Below are 21,525 nucleotides of genomic sequence, written 5' to 3'. Positions count from 1 at the left end.
TCAGAAATTTTGGGTTTGTTGTGCTTTCAATTGCCTGTATTTCTAAATAGTCCTGAATGTAGTTCTTTCTTGACCAAATTATCATTGAATAGTGCACTGTTCAGCTTTCATGTATATATGGGCTTTCTGTTGCTTTCTTGTGATTGAAGTCTAGCCCTTTTGCCTGGTTATTTCTTAGGATGCATGGGATTATTTCAAACTTCTTGCATCTGTTGAGGCCTGTTTTGTGATCAGGTATATGTTCAATATTGAAGAAGGGACTATGAGGTGTGGAGAAGTATATTCTCTTGTTTAGAATGAAATATTCTATCAATATCTGTTAAATCCATTTGATTCATAACTTCTTTTAGTTTCTCTCTGTCTCAGTTTAGTTTCTGTTTCCATGATATGTCCATTGATGGTAGTGGGTGTTGAAATATCCAACTATTATTGTGCAAGCTGCAATATGTGCTCGGAGCTTTAGTAAGGTTTCTTTTATGAATGTAAGTGCCCTTGCATTTGGAGCATAGAAATTCAGTATTGAGTGTTCATCTGAATATTTTTTCTTCTACAAGCATGAACTTCCTTATCTATTTTGAAAACTTTTGGTTGAAAGATCATTTTATTTGATAATAGAATGTCTACTCCAGCTTCATTCTGGTACCATTTGCTTGAAAACAAATTTCTGTCTTTTACTCTGAGTTAGTGTCATTGTCACTGTGGTATGTTTCCTATATGCAACACAATGCTGGGTCCTTTTAACCTGTCCTGTCAGTCTATGTCTTTTTATTGAGGAATTGAGTCCATTGATGTTATAAGATCTATTAAGGAAAAGTGTTGCTTCCTATTATTTTTGTTGTTAGAGATTGAATTATGTTTGTGTGGCTATCTTATTTTGTGTTTGGTGAAACATTACTTTCTTGCTTTTTCTAAAGTGTGATTTCCCTCCTTTTGTTGGGTTTTATATCTCTTATCCTTTGTTGAAATCCATTTGTGGAAAGAATTTGTTTTTGTCATGGAATACCTTGGTTTATCCATCTATGTTAATTGAGAGTTTTGCTGGATATATCAGCCTGTGCTGACATTTGTGTTCTCTGAGTGTTTGAATGAACTCTGTTCAGGATCTACTGATGTTTAGAACCTCTTTGGAGAACTCTGGTGTAATTCTGATCGGTCTGCCTTTATATGTCACTTGAATTTTTCCTTACTATTTTTAATATTCTTTGTTTTGTACATTTTGTGTTTTTATCATTATGTGACAGTATGAGTTTCTTTTCTGTACCAATATTTTTGGAGTTTTGTATGTTTCTTGTATGTTCATGGGTATCTTTTTCTTTAGGTGAGGGAATTTTTACTCTTTAATTTTGTTGAAGATATTTACTGGCCCTCTAAGTTGGGAATCTTCACTCTCTTCTGTACCTATTATACTTAGGTTTGGTTTTCTCATTTTGTCTTGGATTTTCTGGATGTCCTGGTTTAGGAGTTTTTGCATTTTTCATTTTCTTTGACTGTTTTTCCAATGTTTACTTTGGTATCTTCTGCACTTGATATTCTCCCTTCTATCTCTTATATTCTATTGGTGATGCTTGCTGATCTCTTGACTCCTGATCTCTTTCCTATGTTTTCTATATCCAGGGTTGCCTTTCTTTGTGATTTTGTTATTGTTTCTATTTCCTATTTTAGAACCTTGATGGTTTTGTTCAATCCATTCACCTTTTTTGCTTTTGTATTCTTGTAATTATTTTTTTTCACTTGCAATAATGAAAATTTTATTTCAAGATATTGTGATAGGTATATTTGCATAGAAATACATAAAATCCAGTAAGTATATTCATTAATAGATACAGTGACTAAATTTGAACATTTCACATTTATACTACTATCAAATATATCAAGTTTTATCATATTACTAAAATTTTAAAGGTACATTTTTTTTAGTTTTATGATCTACTTAGATACATTTGTGATTCTTTTATTTGATTAGTTTCTTAATCAGTAATAAATGTGTTAGTATAATATGTAAGTCTTACAACATAATTATTTTCTCAATTATATAAGTAGAAAGATTCATAAAGGGAAATTATGGAATGTATAAAACATAGTTTGTAAATACATCACAATATTGGGTCTCCAACATTAAAGTTATTGACCTTTGGATATGTAAATAACCTATATTCTTTTTTTTTATTAACTTGAGTATTTCTTATATACATTTCGAATGTTATTCCCTTTCCCGGTTTCAGGGCAAACATCCCCCTCCCCCCTCCCCTTCCTTATGGGTGTTCCCCTCCCCACCCTCCCCCCATTGCTGCCCATCCCCCAACAGTCTAGTTCACTGGGGTTTCAGTCTTAGCAGGACCAAGGGCTTCTCCTTTCGCTGGTGCTCTTACAAGAATATTCATTGCTACCTATGAGGTCAGAGTCCAAGGTCAGTCCATGTATAGTCTTTAGGTAGTGGCTTAGTCCCTGGAAGCTCTGGTTGCTTGGTATTGTTGTACATATGGGGTCTCGAGCCCCTTCAAGCTCTTCCAGTTCTTTCTCTGATTCCTTCAACGGGGGTCCTATTCTCAGTTCAGTGGTTTGCTGCTGGCATTCGTCTTTGTATTTGCTGTATTCTGGCTGTCTCTCTCAGGAGCGATTTACATCCGGCTCCTGTCGGTCTGCACTTCTTTGCTTCATCCATCTTGTCTAATTGGGTGGCTGTATATGTATGGGCCACATGTGGGGCAGGCTCTGAATGGGTGTTCCTTCTGTCTCTGTTTTAATCTTTGCCTCTCTATTCCCTGCCAAGGGTATTCTTGTTCCCCTTTTAAAGAAGGAGTGAAGCATTCACATTTTGATCATCTGTCTTGAGTTTAATTTGTGCTAGGCATCTAGGGTAATTCAAGCATTTGGGCTAATAGCCACTTATCAATGAGTACCTACTATGTGTGTCTTTCTGTATTGGGTTAGCTCACTCAGGATGATATTTTCCAGTTCCAACCATTTGCCTATGAATTTCATAAAGTCATTGTTTTTGATAGCTGAGTAATATTCCATTGTGTAGATGTACCACATTTTCTGTATCCATTCCTCTGTTGAAGGGCATCTGGGTTCTTTCCAGCTTCTGGCTATTATAAATAAGGCTAAGATGAACATAGTGGAGCACGTGTCTTTTTTATATGTTGGGGCATCTTTTGGGTATATGCCCAAGAGAGGGATAGCTGGATCCTCAGGCAGTTCAATATCCAATTTTTTGAGGAACCTCCAGACTGATTTCCAGAATGGTTGTATCAGTCTGCAACCCCACCAACAATGGAGGAGTGTTCCTCTTTCTCCACATCCTCTCCAGCATCTGCTGTCACCTGAGTTTTTGATCTTAGCCATTCTCACTGGTGTGAGGTGAAATCTAAGGGTTGTTTTGATTTGCATTTCCCTTATGACTAAAGATGTTGAACATTTCTTTAGGTGTTTCTCAGCCATTCGGCATTCCTCAGCTGTGAATTCTTTGTTTAGCTCTGAACCCCATTTTTTAATAGGGTTATTTGTCTCCCTACAGTCTAACTTCTTGAGTTCTTTGTATATTTTGGATATAAGGCCTCTATCTGTTGTAGGATTGGTAAAGATCTTTTCCCAATCTGTTGGTTGCCGTTTTGTCCTAACCACAGTGTCCTTTGCCTTACAGAAGCTTTGCAGTTTTATGAGATCCCATTTGTCAATTCTTGATCTTAGAGCATACGTCATTGATGTTTTGTTCAGGAAATTTTTTTCCAGTGCCCATGTGTTCCAGATGCTTCCCTAGTTTTTCTTCTATTAGTTTGAGTGTGTCTGGTTTGATGTGGAGGTCCTTGATCCACTTGGACTTAAGGTTGTACAGGGTGATAAGCATGGATCGATCTGCATTCTTCTACATGTTGACCTCCAGTTGAACCAGCACCATTTGCTGAAAATGCTATCTTTTTTCCATTGGATGGTTTTGACTCCTTTGTCAAAAATCAATTGACCATAGGTGTGTAGGTTCATTTCTGGGTCTTCAATTCTATTCCATTGGTCTATCTGTCTGTCTCTGTACCAATACCATGCAGTTTTTATCACTATTGCTCTGTAATACTGCTTGAGTTCAGGAATAGTGATTCCCCCTGAAGTCCTTTTATTGTTGAGGATAGTTTTAGCTATCCTGGGTTTTTTGTTATTCCAGATGAATTTGCAAATTGTTCTGTCTAACTCTTTGAAGAATTGGATTGGTATTTTGATGGGGATTGCATTGAATCTGTAGATTGCTTTTGGTAAAATGGCCATTTTTACTATATTAATCCTGCCAATCCATGAGCATGGGAGATCTTTCCATCTTCTGAGGTCTTCTTCAATTTCTTTCTTCAGTGTCTTGAAGTTCTTATTGTACAAATCTTATACTTGCTTGGTTAAAGTCACACCGAGGTACTTTATATTATTTGGGTCTATTATGAAGGGTGTCGTTTCCCTAATTTCTGTCTCGGCTTGTTTCTCTTTCGTGGAGAGGAAGGCTACTGATTTATTTGAGTTAATTTTATACCCAGCCACTTTGCTGAAGTTGTTTATCAGCTTTAGTAGTTCTCTGGTAGAACTTATGGGATCACTTAAATATACTATCATATCATCTGGAAATAGTGATATTTTGACTTCTTCTTTCTGATCTGTATCCCCTTGACCTCCTTTTGTTGTCTGATAGCTCTGGCTAGAACTTCAAGAACTATATTGAATAAGTAGGGAGAGAGTGGGCAGCCTTGTCTAGTCCCTGATTTTAGTGGGATTGCTTCAAGTTTCTCTCCATTTAGTTTAATGTTAGCAACTGGTTTGCTGTATATGGCTTTTACTATGTTTAGATATGGGCCTTGAATTCCTGTTCTTTCCAGGACGTATATCATGAAGGGGTGTTGAATTTTGTCAAATGCTTTCTCAGCATCTAATGAAATGATCATGTGGTTTTGTTCTTTCAGTTTGTTTATATAATGGATCACATTGATGGTTTTCCGTATATTAAGCCATCCCTGCATACCTGGGATGAAGCCTACTTTATCATGGTGGATGATTGTTTTGATGTGCTCTTGGATTCGGTTTGCCAGAATTTTATTGAGTATTTTTGCGTCGATATTCATAAGGGAAATTGGTCTGAAGTTCTCTTTCTTTGTTGTGTCTTTGTGTGGTTTAGGTATAAGAGTAATTGTGGCTTCGTAGAAAGAATTTGGTAGTGCTCCATCTGTTTCAATTTTTGTGGAATAGTTTGGATAATATTGGTATGAGGCCTTTTATGAAGGTCTGATAGAATTCTGCACTAAACCCGTGTGGACCTGGGCTCTTTTTGGTTGGGAGACCTTTAATGACTGCTTCTATTTCCTTAGGAGTTATGGGGTTGTTTAACTGGTTTATCTGTTCCTGATTTAACTTCCGTACCTGGTATCTGTCTAGGAAATTGTCCGTTTCCTGCAGATTTTCAAGTTTTGTTGAATATAGGCTTTTATAGTAAGATCTGATGATTTTTTGAATTTCCTCTGAATCTGTAGTTATGTCTCCCTTTTCATTTCTGATTATATTAATTTGGATACACTCTCTGTGTCCTCTCGTTAGTCTGGCTAAGTGTTTATCCATCTTGTTGATTTTGTCAAAGAACCAACTTTTGGTCCTGTTGATTCTTTCTATGGTCCTTTTTGTTTCTACTTGGTTGATTTCAGCTCTGAGTTAGATTATTTCCTGCCTTCTACTACTCCTGGGTGTATTTGCTTCTTTTTGTTCTAGAGCTTTTAGGTGTGCTGTCAAGCTGGTGACATATGCTTTTTCCTGTTTCTTTCTGCAGGCAGTCAGCGCTATGAATTTTCTCTTAGCACAGCTTTCATTGTGTCCCATAAGTTTGGGTATGTTATACCTTCATTTTCATTAAATTCTAAAAAGTTTTTAATTTCTTTATTTCTTCCTTGACCACGTTATCATTGAGTAGAGCATTGTTCAACTTCCACGTTATGGCATTGTTCAAATTCCCACGATATGTGGGCATTCTTCCCTTATTGTTATTGAAGACCAGTTTTAGGCCATGGTGGTCTGATAGCACGCACGGGATTAGTTCTATCATTCTGTCCCTGTTGAGGCCCGTTTTTTGACCAATTATATGGTCAATTTTGGAGAAAGTACCATGAGGAGCTGAGAAGAAGGTATATCCTTTTGCTTTAGGATAGAATGTTCTATAAATATCTGTTAAGTCCATTTGGCTCATGACTTCTCTTAGTCTGTCTACGTCTCTGTTTAATTTCTGTTTCCATGATCTGTCCATTGATGAGAGTGGGGTGTTGAAATCTCCCACTATTATTGTGTGAGGTCCAATGTGTGTTTTGATCTTTAGTAAGGTTTCTTTTACGTATGTAGGTGCCCTTGTATTTGGGGCATAGAGATTTAGGATTGAGAGTTCATCTTGGTGGATTTTTCCTTTGATGAATATGAAGTGTCATTCCTTATCTTTTTTGATGACTTTTAGTTGAAAATTGATTTTATTTGATATTAGAATGGCTACTCCAGCTTGCTTCTTCCGACCATTTGCTTGGAAAGTTGTTTTCCAGCCTTTCACTCTGAGGTAGTGTCTGTATTTGTCTCTGAGGTGTGTTTCCTGTAGGCAGCAGAATGCAGGGTCCTCGTTGCGTATCCAGTTTGTTAATCTATGTCTTTTTATTGGGGAGTTGAGGCCATTGATGTTGAGAGATATTAAGGAATAGTGATTATTACTTCCTGTTATATTCATGTTTGGGTGTGAGGTTATGTTTTTGTGCTTTTCTTCTCTTTGTTTTGTTGCCAAGACGATTAGTTTCTTGCTTCTTCTCGGGTATAGCTTGCCTCCTTATGTTGGGCTTTACCATTTATTATCCTTTGTAGTGCTGGATTTGTAGAAAGATATTGTGTAAATTTGGTTTCGTCATGGAATATCTTAGTTTCTCCATCTACTTTAATTGAGAATTTTGTAAGATACAGTAACCTGGGCTGGCATTTGTGTCCTCTTAGGGTCTGTATGACATCAGTCCAGGATCTTCTGGCCTTCATTGTTTCTGGTGAAAAGTCTGGTGTGATTCTGATATTTCTGCCTTTATATATTACTTCACCTTTTTCCCTTACTGCTTTTAATATTATTTCTTTATTATGTGCATTTGGTGTTTTGACTGTTATGTGACGGGAGGTGTTTCTTTTCTGGTCCAATCTATTTGGAGTTCTGTAGGCTTCTTGTATGCCTATGCGTATCTCTTTTTTTCGGTTAGGGAAGTTTTCTTCTATGATTTTGTTGAAGATATTTACTGGTCCTTTGAGCTGGGAGTCTTCACTCTCTTCTATACCTATTATCATTAGGTTTGATCTTCTCATTGAGTCCTGGATTTCCTGTATGTTTTGCACCAGTAGCTTTTTCCGCTTTACATTATTTTTGACAGTTGAGTCAATGATTTCTATGGAATCTTCCGCTCCTGAGATTCTCTCTTCCATCTCTTGTATTCTGTTGGTGAAGCTCGTATCTACAGCTCCTTGTCTCTTCTTTTGGTTTTCTATATCCAGGGTTGTTTCCATGTGTTCTTTCTTGATTGCTTCTATTTCCATTTTTAATTCCTTCAACTGTTTGATTGTGTTTTCCTGGAATTCTTTCAGGGATTTTTGTGACTCCTCTCTATGGGTTTCTACTTGTTTATTTATGTTTTCCTGGAATTCTTTCAGGGATTTTTGCGATTCCTCTCTGTAGGCTTGTACTTGTTTATTAATGTTTTCCTGTGTTTCTCTAAGGGAGTTCTTCACGTCTTTCTTGAAATCCTCCAGCATCCTGATCAAATATGATTTTGAAACTAGAACTTGCTTTTCTGGTGTGTGTGGATATTCCATGTTTGTTTTGATGGGAGAATTGGGCTCCGATGATGCCATGTAGTCTTGGTTTTTGTTGCTTGGGTTCCCGCGCTTGCCTCTCGCCATCAGATTATCTCTAGTGTTACTTGTTCTGCTATTTCTGACAGTGGCTAGACTGTCCTATAAGCCTGTGTGTCAGGAGTGCTGTAGACCTGTTTTCCTGTTTTCTTTCAGCCAGTTATGGGGACAGAGTGCTCTGCTTTCGGGCATGTAGTTTTTCCTGTCTGCAGGTCTTCAGCTGTTCCTGTGGGCCTGTGTCTTGAGTTCACCAGGCAGGTCACTTGCAGCAGAAAATTTTTTTTTACCTGTGGTCCCGAGGCTCAAGTTTGCTTGCGGGGTGCTGCCCACGAGCTCTCTGCCTATTCTTGTAATTCTTAAAAAGATTTTTTTGTTTCCTCTTTAAGGACTTTTCCCTGTTTACCTGTGTTCTCCTGTATTTCTCTAAAGGTATTAAATATGCCCTTCTTAAAGTCCTCTATCACAATCATGAGTTATGATTTTAAATCTGAATCTTTCTTTTCTGTTGCGATAATGTATCCAGGTCTTGCTGTAATGGGAGTACTCAGTTCTGATGATGCCAGGTAGTCTTGGTTTCTGCTGCTTATGTTCTTGTGATTGCCTCTCAACATCTGCTTACTTTTAGTGCTACCTGCTGTTTTGGGCTCTGACTTGAGACTGTCCATCTTGTGATCCTCGTTGTTTCAGAACTCCTCAGAATACAGCTGTCTCTGTGATGTTGTGATTCTGTGATTCTGTGATCCTTAGATCCTGGGTGTGTCAGAGCTCCTGGTATTCAAGCTGCCTCAGAGATCCTGAAATCCTGGTATGACCAAGGTTCTGAAGTCTTGTTGTGTCAGAGCTCCTGGGAATCACGTTTTCTCTGTGTGATGCATGAATGAGTAGAGAGTCTGAGCCCTAGATTAGTTCCTGGCACAGGTGTAAGCAAGAAGGAACCTGTGTCTCTGTCTCCGCAGTGTTTATGTTTCCCTGGTTCCTGTGGGTGTCCCATTTTCGCTGCCTTTTGAGAAATATGTTGTTGCCTCAACTGTTATCTTGAGTGTGTCAAAATTCTAGTGTTCCTGGGTGTGTCTGATGTACTTGGATTCGAGTTTCTTCCGTGATCCTATGATCCTGGGCATTTCAGACCACCTGGGCATTGAGCTCCCTCTGTGTTTTGTAGGAGTTTGTACAGAGCCAGCACTCCAGGTATGCTCTGGTACAGGTTCAAAATGGATAAACTGTGCCCCTCACCAGCCAGTAAGGGATTCCTGCATCCCTGGTATCCCTACATACATATTTCTAATATATATATATATATATATTATATTCCTAAATAAATGTTTATATTCTTAAATACTTTAGTACAATCTACTCTGTCAGTACAATGTTACTTGTATTTATAATTTAAGGGCTGGGCATTTGTTGTTGGATAAACAATTACTATTGTGATCTTCACAACTGTTCAATCACTCTGGTTTAGGTTTTATTTTTACATTATTAATAAACCAGTCATCTGTAGTTCTAGTTTTATAAATCAAATAAAATTTAAAAGGGGAATTACAACTATAGATTTCTTCACTCATGTATATGTTTTGTCCACATAAAAGTAATAAATATTTTTTGAAATCCGTGGATATTTGACTGATATTTGACATGGAAATTATGCCAGTTAATGTATATGAGTACACGGTCACTGTCTTCAGACACACCAGAAGAGGGCATTGGATCCCATTGCAGATGATTGTGAGCCACCATGTGGTTGCTGGGATTTGAACTCAGGACATTTGGAAGAGAATTATGCCAGTTAAAAATGAGCAATGAATACTCACCTTCACTTACATATTTCCCTTCAAGGTGATATATCTCATCAGAAATCCCAGAGATGTTCTTGTTTCTGCTTATTTTTTCTGGAGTAAGATCGCCCTGGAGAAGAAACCAGACTCGCTGGGAACTTACGTTGAATGGTTCCTCAAAGGAAATGGTTAGTATTCTGTAAAATATAGGAGATGGGGGAAACTCAGAGACATTTATTTCAATAATTTATTTATTTATTCATTTATATCACAATATCTAGCACCTCTCTCTTCCCAGTGCCCTCCAACATCTCCTTTTCTCACCTCTCTGTAATCTGAGAAGGGGTAGTTGTACCTAGGCTATCTTCCCATCATTGCACATCAAATCTCTGGAGGACCAGGTACATCGTCTCGCACTAGGTGGCCTAGTTAGGAAAACGAGTTCTACAGACAAAAAATAGATTCATGGACAAACCTGGTTCCAGTTTTTGAGTGACCTGTGTGAAGACCAACCTGCTATATATGTACAGGGCCCCTAGGTTTAGCTCATGCAACCATTTCCGGTTGGTATTTCAGTCTCTGATAGTGCCCAAAGGTTCAAGACAGTTGACTCTTTTGGTCTACCTCTGGAGTTCTTACTCTGTTTGGGTCCCTCACTCCTTTCTCCAACTCTCCCACAAGACTCCCAAAGCTCTATCTAATATTTTGCTGTGGATTACTACATTTGTTTTAGTCAGCTGCTAGGTGGGATTTCTCAGAGTACAGTTATTCTAGACTCTTGCCTGCAGGCATATCAGAGTATCTAATAGTGCTAGGGATTGTTTTTGCCCAAGGTGTATCTCAATTTGTCTAGTCATTGATTGCCATTCTCTCTGTGTCTGCAACAACTCTATTCATGCACGTCTTGTAGGCAAGGCACATTTAGGGACAAAGTTTTATGAGTGGATTGCTATTTTATCCCTCTACTGGAATCCTACCTTGCTATAGGGATCAGAAATTCAGGTTCCAAGAATACCCTTGGCAGGGAATAGAGAGGCAAAGATTAAAACAGAGACAGAAGGAACACCCATTCAGAGCCTGCCCCACATTTGGCCCATACATATACAGCCACCCAATTAGACAAGATGGATGAAGCAAAGAAGTGCAGGCCGACAGGAGCCGGGTGTAGATCTCTCCTGAGAGACACAGCCAGAATACAGCAAATACAGAGGCAAATGCCAGCAGCAAACCACTGAACTGAGAATAGGACCCCCGTTGAAGGAATCAGAGAAAGAACTGGAAGAGCTTGAAGGGGCTCGAGACCTCATATGAACAAGAATGCCAACCAACTAGAGCTTCCAGGGACTAAGCCACTACCCAAAGTCTATACACGAACTGACCCTGGACTCTGACCTCATAGGTAGCAATGAATATCCTAGTAAGAGCACCAGTGGAAGGGGAAGCCCTTGGTCCTGCTAAGACTGAACCCCCAGTGAACGTGATTGTTGCGGGGAGGGCGGTAATGGGGGGAGGATGGGGAGGGGAACACACATAAAGAAGGGGAGGGAGAGGGGTTAGGGGGATGTTTGCCTGGAAACCGGGAAAGGGAATAACATTCGAAATGTAAATAAGAAATACTCAAGTTAATAAAAAAAATTAAGAAAAAGAAATTCTAATGAAAAAAAAAGGAAATTCAGGTTCCATAACCCAACTGTTAAACGTCTCAGATAGAGTCACCCCTATTGATTAGGTTGACCTTGAACTGTCTGTATATCCAGGGATGACCTTGAATCTTGGCACTTCTTTCTGCTCCCTCTTGATTCCTAGGACTAAAAGTATCTACTGTATACACTATTTATTTGGTACTGGAGCTCAAACTCAACATTACATGTGTGCCACCTAACTTGCCTATACATCTAGCCCCTTAGTATCTTATGTAAGCTCTATTTTATCTGTATATGCAACCAGTCTTTAGGCTCCAGCTCATCATCATTGTAATTGTTTCTGTTCACACACACACCACCAAAGAAAAGGGCACAGCCACAGCTTGCCTCATGACATATCATTTCAGCACCATTTGGCTTAACTCGTCTTTCCAGATCTAACTTAGATAATGACATTAGTCATCATCTGAATAAGAAATTCCACAAATAGTCTCCCACATTTGATCACTTGGTTCCCAGTTGGTTGCACTTCTAGAGATAGTTTATGAGGCACAGCCTTGTTGGAGGATGTATTCCATTAAAGCTGGTCTTTGAGAGGTTAAACCCTTCAGCCACTTCTGGTGTACTCCTCCACTTCCTGCTTGTAGTTGAGGCAATGAAATCCCAGCATTCTGTTCCTATCACTCTATCTGCAACAACCATCTCTCTCTTCCTTTTTTAATTATTTATTTATTTTTCTGTAGCTGAGGACAGAACCAAGGGCCTTGCGCTCGCTAGGCAATCGCTGTACCACTGAGTTAAATCCCCAACTCCTTCTTTTATTTTTATGGGATATTTTTACTTACATTTCAAATGTTATCCCTTTTCCAGAAACCCACTCCAGAAACCCTCAATCTCCCCTTGCTTCAGTGAGGTTGCTCCCACACACATTCTCCCACTCCCTTTCACTTCCCTGCCTTGACATTTCGTACACTGGGGAATCAAGTCTTGACAGGACCAAGGACCTCTTCTCCCATTAATACCTGACAAGGCCATCCTCTGCTATATATATGGCTGGTACCATAGGTCCATCTGTGTATATGTGTGCGATGATGGTTTAGTTCCTGGAAGTTCTGTGGTTCTGGTTGATTGATATTAATCATCTTATGGGGTTGTAAACCCCTTCAGCCCCTTCAGGCCTTTCTCTAACTCCTGCATTGTGTACCCTTTTCTCAGTTAAATGATTCACTGTGAGCATCTGCCTCTGAATTCATGAAACAAACTCTATCTTCCTTAAGTTGCCTTGTACATGGTGTTGTATCACAACAACAAAAATATAACATATGTTATTTCTTCCTCTTGCGGTTCTCATTTGTGTATTTTCTTAGTCATTTTTGGAATGATTTCTTATAAATCTTATATATTTTCCTGATCATCCACCATTTTGTTAAAATGCATCTTTCTAAATATTGTAAATCCTAATGTCTTATATGTCTCCAGAATATTTTCAGAATTGGGAAAGAGGATTCTTTATATTTTGTTTTTATTTAAAATTCTCCTGCAATATATTAATTATATCTAAAAAGGTTATGTTATTGATATTTCCATTTATGTGTGCAGGTATTTTGATAGCAATAATAGCCCACATCATAGTTCTTACATCATTACCTACATTCTTCCTTGATGCTTTCTTAGTATTTATTGTAGTCTATAGATGTTTTATTTATGATGAGCACAAAAGGGCACTTATTCTTAGCACTTTGGTAAGTTTTGAGTCTCTGAAATTACCATTGCCTACTGCAAGAAGCATCTTTCGATCAAACTGACAGTAGAGATATATAAGCAAAAAAGGGCATGGCTATATAGAAATAATTTGATGTTCACATCATTTCCGATTAGATGAATAAGAATGACAGCTACAACACTAGGGTCTATTTCCTCCACAACGTGGACATTTGACCATGTAGACTAGCTGTGAACTCTTTTCAATTGCAGTCAAGAATTGGCTATTTACCCCAGAACACAATAGACATTATTGATCAGTAAGCATGTCTTGCAAGGCTGGTTGAAGTATAGGTCACAGTATCCACAGCTGAGTAATTTTTGAGGACAATTGCTTCTGTAAAATTTTGTAAAATCAAAGGCTGTCTTTTACATTCACTAGATCCAGCACCACAGTGCCCCAAGATATCAGATAGATATTGTAATCTCATTCAGGAAAGTGTCTACTCTGTTCTGCTACATCCCATAGCACACTGACAAAGGCCTCTCTCTGAGCCTGTCAATAATCTCTCTACCCATCTAGTGCCCAAAGAAGCCTTCACCATTCCAGAAATATACATCTTAATTGCATGGCAAACCAGTGTCTCTGCTACCAGACATTCTCCCAAACTCAAATCGCCAAAAGAAAGAACAGATAACACAATAATCTCTGATCCAATTGATGAGAGGTAATTGACCACCCAAATATACAAAGCCCCATACACATTCATCCCTTAAGAAAATTCATAACAACCTGTAACATACAGAGTAGAATCTTAACATCTGCCTCCATGTTCTCTTGGCTGCTTTCTGTCTACCCGTTCCAGTATCTTCCTCTTCCCTCAAACTTTTCTCCCACCCATCCTTCCTACTCACCCAATGACAGACCTCATTCTATCTTGTACATGCCTACACCTGCATAGTGACATCATCCTACATTTCACCATTTTTGTCTAATTAGCAAAACCTTTTCTCTCAAATATAAGCTGAGTACAACCATTATCATTTTGTAATTTAAATCATAAAATATATCTAACACCGAGTTCAATACATTATTAGTTAAACAGAACATTTAATTATCCATTGCAGCTAAAGAAAGGCTTAAAACCTATTTATAGCCTGGCTACCTTGTATAGTATCTGATAACTATCTAACAAAATATGTGCTTTCAGAGTTAAACAGCCTGATAAACTATGAGATTTAAATCAGTCTTCAACCCTGTCAGAAATCTGAGTATGACCAAATACCTTAGATATAGGAAGCCTAAGATGGTTTCCAGAATTTAGAGACCATAGAGACAAATCTCCACTAGCACAGTCCTATGTTAGCAGCATGTGAGTGCAAGTCTTTAGCCTTCTTGCCCAAAATCAACTGACAAACTCTTGACATGCAGAATCCTCGAAGGGCTGACAATTTTGGCTTGATAGAGATTATCAGTCAAGAACTATTCTGCATAAGGTGTCCCATTCTGGACAGTATACTCTGAAGATGAAACAGACAGTTTCTTCCCAGTGGTTACCCAGCCATAAAGCATTTTCACACCTGGAGGTTGAGATGCTCAATTTATTCATTAAAACTGTCAAATGGGAAATCCTAAGGGCAGATATGTCTCAACAAAATATAAATAACTTTAAATCTCTTATTTTGTGGATTTCTGTCATTTTTGAAAACCATCTATCTATATAAGTTAATCTGGAATATTTTCTGTTAATTATCTTATTATCTTGAAATTATTCTAACATACTTAGAGATATAAACTTGCTATTTGGCTCTTAATTCACATATGTAATCAATTCAGAAATTTGTAATGGCATCAATAGAAGGAATGACTTTAATCCTTTTACTTTTAAACTTTTTTAACTAATAAAATCTATACCAAGCAAAGATATGATTTTAGCTTAGTTACCAAATGAGATTATGACTCTACAACTCAAACTAGCCAATTCCTCCCTGTTAAATTACAACCATTTCTAAATTCCTCATAAAACAACCTTAGAATAACCACTTTCAGCCCCCCTAAAGTCCAGAGAATTAGAGTAATAACTCTTCAACAACTTTTCAAGTTGTATGTTGGTGTTGAGATATCCTTGTGGGTAGGAGGTAGAAATAATAAAGCAAATATTATAGCCAGATGTGGGTCTTGCCTGGATCAATGTGAAAGTCCTTGAGACCAGGAATCCAAGTAGGTACATTTTGCAAAAGATAATTCTCAACACAAATGTTTAGAATAGAGATATCTTTTTGTTTGATTCTCTTGAATCTAATTTTTCAGGACATCTCCCTCTCTCAAATCTGATCATTATAACTCTCTGAGGTTTCTGGAGCCTAATCAGACTTTAAAAAAACACAAAAACAAAACCATTTTCCCATAATAATGTGCTTCTTAGTCTCCAAACAGGAAAGTTTGTATCTTCCCTCTCTTCCAGAGTAATAATATAACCATAAAACTCAAAGTCAAGTACATTATGAAGATTAAGCGTTTTTTAAAAAGGAAGTAAGCTAAAAATAGTATATGAGCTTGGTAGTCTTTTGTAATCTGTCACATTAGGAAATTAACCCAAAATTCTGTGGAGCACATGTTAAGAGAATCTGAGCTTCCTGTTGTGGTCAATGTCAAAAATAACCACAGACACTTGCTAACTGGCATCAACAAGCCATATGGCCTTTAGTGGCATAATTCATAAAACAAACTAAACACCTATTAACTACAATATCCATAATCAACTTATTAAACCAGGATATTGCCACCAAATATATCAATCTGTCAAGCTCTCTACCTGGAGCCTCAGATGTTTATTTAACCTTAATACCTTTGAAATATCACAATTCTCTTCTTGAAGTCAGTGACTAATCTTTCCCTATGTAAGTTCTGAACTGTGGATGAAAATCCCAATGTGATTTGGCTAATCTCTGTACTTTTCTTAAAACAAACTAAATCACCTTCTAATTAATGCCTGTCATTAAGAAGTAACTTGTCTAACTAGGATTTCAACCCAAAATTCCTGTGGAGAGACATTAGGAGGTATATGAGTATCCTGAAAGACTTTCTTTCAAAAGCAGGTTTTATCTTTAACTCTCTGAGCTGTAACTCCTTATCACACAGCAGTCGACCTACACAGCCTGCCAGCCCAGCCCGTTTCTGTTTCTTTGCTTAAATTCCTGAGCTTGAGGATTGAGCTCACATGATTCAACATGGTGCTGGACTCCTCTTATGTAGAAAACAAAACTTTCTCTCAACTCTTAGGATTACTAGTGGATTCTCATCTAGCAGGTTTGTTTGCCATTTTGCACTCTCTTCCAGAGTAATAATATAAACATTGGGTGCCATCAGCTGCTGTGAAATTTAAAAAAATAATATGCTGCCTTTACCCCCACTAGATTCAGCACCATGGTGTCCCTAGATATCTGATAGATAAGTTAATCTCAGTCAGCAAAGCAAACGTCTTTGTCTTTCCTGCTCTGCTCCATCCTATTAAACACTGCTGAAGGCCTCTCTCTGAGCCTGTCAACAGTCTATGTATCCATCTAGTTCCAAAGCCAGTCTTCACCATGCTAGAAATATATATCCCAACTCTGTGACAGCCCAGTGTCTCTGCTGCCTGACATTCTCCCAAACCCATATCACCACAATAAAGAATGCATAACACAATAACCTCTTATCCAATTGATGACATATATTTGCCTCCCAAACATACAAAGACCCATACCCATTCATTCCTTAAGAAAATTCATAACAACTTGTAACGTACTGAGTAGAATCTTTTTTTTTTTTTATTAACTTGAGTATTTCTTATATACATTTCGAGTGTTATTCCCTTCCCCGGTTTCCGGGCAAACATCCCCCTCCCCCCTCCCCTTCCATATGGGTGTTCCCCTCCCAACCCTCCCCCCATTGCCGCCCTCCCCCCATAGACTAGTTCACTGTGGGTTCAGTCTTAGCAGGACCCAGGGCTTCCCCTTCCACTGGTGCTCTTACTAGGATATTCCTTGCTACCTATGGGGTCAGAGTCCAGGGTCAGTCCATGTATAGTCTTTAGGTAGTGGCTTAGTCCCTGGAAGCTCTGGTTGCTTGGCATTGTTGTACTTTTGGGGTCTCGAGCCCCTTCAAGCTCTTCCAGTTCTTTCTCTGATTCCTTCAATAGGGGACCTATTCTCAGTTCAGTGGTTTGCTGCTGGCATTCGCCTCTATATTTGCTGTATTCTGGCTGTGTCTCTCAGGAGCGATCTACATCCGGCTCCTGTCGGGCTGCACTTCTTTGCTTCATCCATCTTGTCTAATTGGGTGGCTGTATATGTATGGGCCACATGTGGGGCAGGCTCTGAATGGGTGTTCCTTCAGTCTCTGTTTTAATCTTTGCCTCTCCCTTCCCTGCCAAGGGTATTCTTTTTCCTCATTTAAAGAAGGAGTGAAGCATTCACATTTTGATCATCCGTCTTGAGTTTCGTTTGTTCTAGGGATCTAGGGTAATTCAAGCATTTGGGCTAATAGCCACTTATCAATGAGTGCATACCATGTATGTCTTTCTGTGATTGGGTTAGCTCACTCAGGATGATATTTTCCAGTTCCAACCATTTGCCTACGAATTTCATAAACTCGTTGTTTTTGATAGCTGAGTAATATTCCATTGTGTAGATGTACCACATTTTCTGTATCCATTCCTCTGTTGAAGGGCATCTGGGTTCTTTCCAGCTTCTGGCTATTATAAATAAGGCTGCGATGAACATAGTGGAGCACGTGTCTCTTTTATATGTTGAGGCATCTTTTGGGTATATGCCCAAGAGAGGTATAGCTGGATCCTCAGGCAGTTCAATGTGAGTAGAATCTTAACATCTCCCTCTATGTTCTCCTGGCTGCTTCTCTGCCTTCCCATTCCAATCTCCTCTTCTTCCCTCAAACTTTGTTCCCATACATTTTTCCTTCTCATCCAATGACAGGCCTCGTTCTATCTTTTAGCTGCCTTCACCTGTATAATGACATCATCCCACAGACAATCACCTAATATCAGCCTGCCTACTATTGTGAGGGCTACTTGACAGGATGACATAATCCAACCTACGCCCAGCTTTCTTTCTCTTTTTTTTTTGACTATTTTTAATTTACATTTCAAATGTTATTCACATTTCCGGTTTGCTGGCCATAAGCCCCAATTCCATTCTTGTCTCCTTCTAGGAGGGTTTTACCCTTCCCTAACCACCCCAATTCAAACCTGTCTGACATTCTTCTGCACTGGGGGGTCCAACAGGACCGTGTTTCTCCTCTCATTATTGCCCAACAATGCCATCTTCTGTTACATATGCAGCTGGAGTGATGGGTCTGATAATTTGTCTTCTATGGGTAGTGGTTTAGCCTCTCGGAGCTCTGCGTGGTTGGTATTGTTGTTCTTATGGGGTTGCAGTCCCTTTCAGCTACTTCAATTCTTTCTCTAATAATGCCAAAGGGGAACCAGTTCTCAGTCCAATGGTCTGCTGCTAGCATTCACCTCTTTATTTGACATGCTTTGGCTGAGCCTCTACGGAGACAACAATATCAGGCTCCTGTAAGCATGCATTTCTTGATTTCAGTTTTGGTGACTGTATATAATTGGGCTGTATATCTGGGTGGGCCAGGCTATGAATAGCCATTCCTACAGACTCTGCTGCAAACTTTTTCTCCATATCCCCTCCTATGAATATTTTTGTTCCATCTTTTAAAAAGGATGGAATCATCCACTTTCCTGATCCTTGTTCTGGAGGTTCCTGTAGTCTGTGGTTGTATCCTGGGTAATTCGAACTGTTGGGCTAATATCCACTTATCAGTGAGGGCATAGCATGTGTGTATTTTGTGATCGGGTTTCCTCACTCAGTATGATATTGCCCAGTTCCATCCACGTGCTTATGAATTTTATAAAGTCATTTTCTTTGACAACTGAATAGTATTCCATTTTGTAGATGGACTACATTTCTGTGTCCATTAATCTATTGATGGGCATCTGGGTTCTTTCCAGCTTCTGGCAATAATAAATAAGGCAGTATGAATGTAGTGAAGCTGTGTCCCTGTTGTATGTTAGAGCAACATTTAGGTATGTGTCCAGGAGAGATATACCTGTGTCTTCAGGTAGTGCAATGTCCAATATCCTGAGGAACCTCCAGACTGATTTCCAGAGTGGTTGTATCAGTTTGCAATTCCACCAACAATTGGGGAGTGTTCCTCTTTCTCAGTATCCTTGCCAGCATCTTTTGTTACATGAGTTCATGATCTTAGCCATTATGACTGGTGTGAGGTGAAATCTCAGGGTTGTTTTGATTTGCATTTCTCTGATGAATAAGGATTTTGAATGTTTCTTTAGGCACTTCTCAACCATTCACTATTCCTCAGCTGATAATTCATTGTTTAGCTCTGTATCCCATTTTAGTAGGGTTTTTTGGCTCTTTGGAGTTTAACTTCTTGAGTTTTTTGTATATTTTGTCTAATAGTCCTCTATTGGATGTAGGATTGGTAAAGAACTTTTCACAATCTGATGGTTGCCACTTTCTTTTAATGATAGTTTCCTTTGACTTATAGAAGCTTTTCAGTTTTATAATGTCCCATTTGTTGATTCTTGATCTAAGAACATAAGTCATCTTTGTTTTGTTCAGGAAATTTTCCTCAGTGCCCAAGCATTCGAGGCTCTGCCCCACTTTTTTCTTCTATTAGTTTAAGTGTATCTTGTTTTATCTAGAAGTCCTTGATCCACTTGTAGTTAAGCTTTGTACAAGGTGAAACGTATGGTTAGATTGACATTTTTCTACATTCTGACCTCCACTTGATCCAGCACCATTTGTTGATGATGCTATCTTTTTTATCCCCACTGGATACTTTTAGCTTTTTGTCAAAGAGCAAGTGACTATAGGTGAGGGTCTTCATTTCTATTCCACTGATGTACCTGCATGTTTCTGTAGTAATACCGTACACTTTTCATCACTATTGCTCTGTAATACTGCTTGAGGTCAGGGATGGCGATTCCCCCAGAAGTTTTTTATTGTTTAGTTTATTTTTTGCTATCCTGGATCTTTTGATATTCCAAATGAAGTTGCAAATTGCTCTTTCTAACTGTATGAATAATTGAGTATAAATTTTGATTGGAATTGCATTCAATGTGTTGATTGATTTTGGCAAGTGACCATTTTTAATATATTAATTCTGCCAATCTATGAACATGGGAGATCTTTCCATTTTCTGAGATCTTCTTCAATTTATTTCTTTGGAGACTTGAAGTTCTTGTCATACAGATTTTTCACGTGTTTGTTAAGAGTCACACATATGTGTTTTATGTTATTTGTGATTATTGTGAAGGGTGTCATTTCCTTAATTATTTCTCAGCCTATTTATCCTTTAAGTAGAGGAAGGCTACTGATTTGTTTGAGTTAATTTTATACCCAACCACTTCCTGAATTTTTTTTCCTGCTTAGTAGTTCTCTGGTGGAACTTTTGAGATCACTTAACTGTACTATCATGTCATCTGCAAATAGTGATATTTTGACAGTTTACTTTCTAATTTGTATCCCTTTGTCCTATGTTTTCTGATTGCTCTGGCTAGGACTTTGTGTATGATATTGAATAAGTAGGGAGAGAGTGGGGAGCCTTATCTAGTCCCTAACTTTAGTGGGATTGCTTCAAGTTTCTCTTCATTTTGTTTAATGTTGGCTACTGGTTTGATGTATATTGCTTTTACTATGTATACTTATAGGCCTTGAATTCCTGATCTTTCCCGGACTTTTATCATGAAGGGGTGTTGTTGAATTTTGTCAAATGCTTTCTCAGCAACTCGTAAAATGAACATGCATTTATTTCTTTGAGTTTTTTTTTTTTACATAGCTGGGTATGCGGATACATTTCTGTATATTGAAGCATTCCTGCATCCTTGGGATGAAGCCTACTTGATCATGATGTAAGATTGTTTTGATGTGTTCTTGGATGCGGTTTGTGAGAATTTTGAGTATTTTTTGTCGATATTCATAGGGAAAATTGGTCTGAATTTCTCTTTTTTGTTGAGTCTTTGTGTGGTGTAGGTACAAGTGTACTTGTGACTTCATAGAAGCAATTGTGTAGTGCTCCTTATATTTCTATTGTGTGGAATAGTTTGGACAGTATTGGTATGTAGTCTTCTTTGGAAATGTGGTAGATTTCTTCATTAAACTCATCTGGTCCTGGGCTCTTTTTGTTTGGGAGAATTTTAATAATTGCTTCTATACATTTAGGTGATATGGGATTGTTTAGATGGTTTATCTGAGCCTGATTTAACTTTGGTACCTGATATTTGTCCAGAAAATTGACCATTTCATCCAGATTTCCCAGTTCTGTTCATTATAGACTTTTGTAGTAGGTTCTGATGATTTTTTTGAATTTCCTCAGATTCTCTTATATTGTCTCCCTTTTCATTTCTGATTTTATTAAGTTGGATACCCTCTTTTTTCCTCTGGTTATTCTGGTTAAAGGCTTTTCTATGTTGTTGATTTTCTCCAAGAAGCAGCTC

The 21,525-nt window shown here is 38.3% G+C and overlaps 1 protein-coding gene and 1 pseudogene across 1 annotated transcript in view; both read left to right on the top strand.

The window, feature by feature from the left end:
• Positions 1-21,525, top strand: part of Ncl-ps2 (nucleolin, pseudogene 2) — a 436,970-nt pseudogene that overhangs the window by 30,692 nt on the left and 384,753 nt on the right.
• The window catches only part of Sult2a2 (sulfotransferase family 2A, dehydroepiandrosterone (DHEA)-preferring, member 2), a 67,015-nt gene that overhangs the window by 5,591 nt on the left and 39,899 nt on the right, over positions 1-21,525 (top strand). The window contains exon 3 of the mRNA NM_001025131.2: positions 9,712-9,838. Within this exon, the coding sequence (NP_001020302.1) occupies positions 9,712-9,838 (127 nt within the window). The remainder of the gene's footprint in view (positions 1-9,711; positions 9,839-21,525) is intronic.

The sequence above is a fragment of the Rattus norvegicus genome, chromosome 1 (genome assembly GCF_036323735.1).
Source record: "Rattus norvegicus strain BN/NHsdMcwi chromosome 1, GRCr8, whole genome shotgun sequence".
NCBI lineage: Eukaryota > Metazoa > Chordata > Mammalia > Rodentia > Muridae > Rattus > Rattus norvegicus.
Note: the sequence above shows the minus strand (reverse complement) of the source record. Positions and strands in the feature narration are given on the sequence as shown.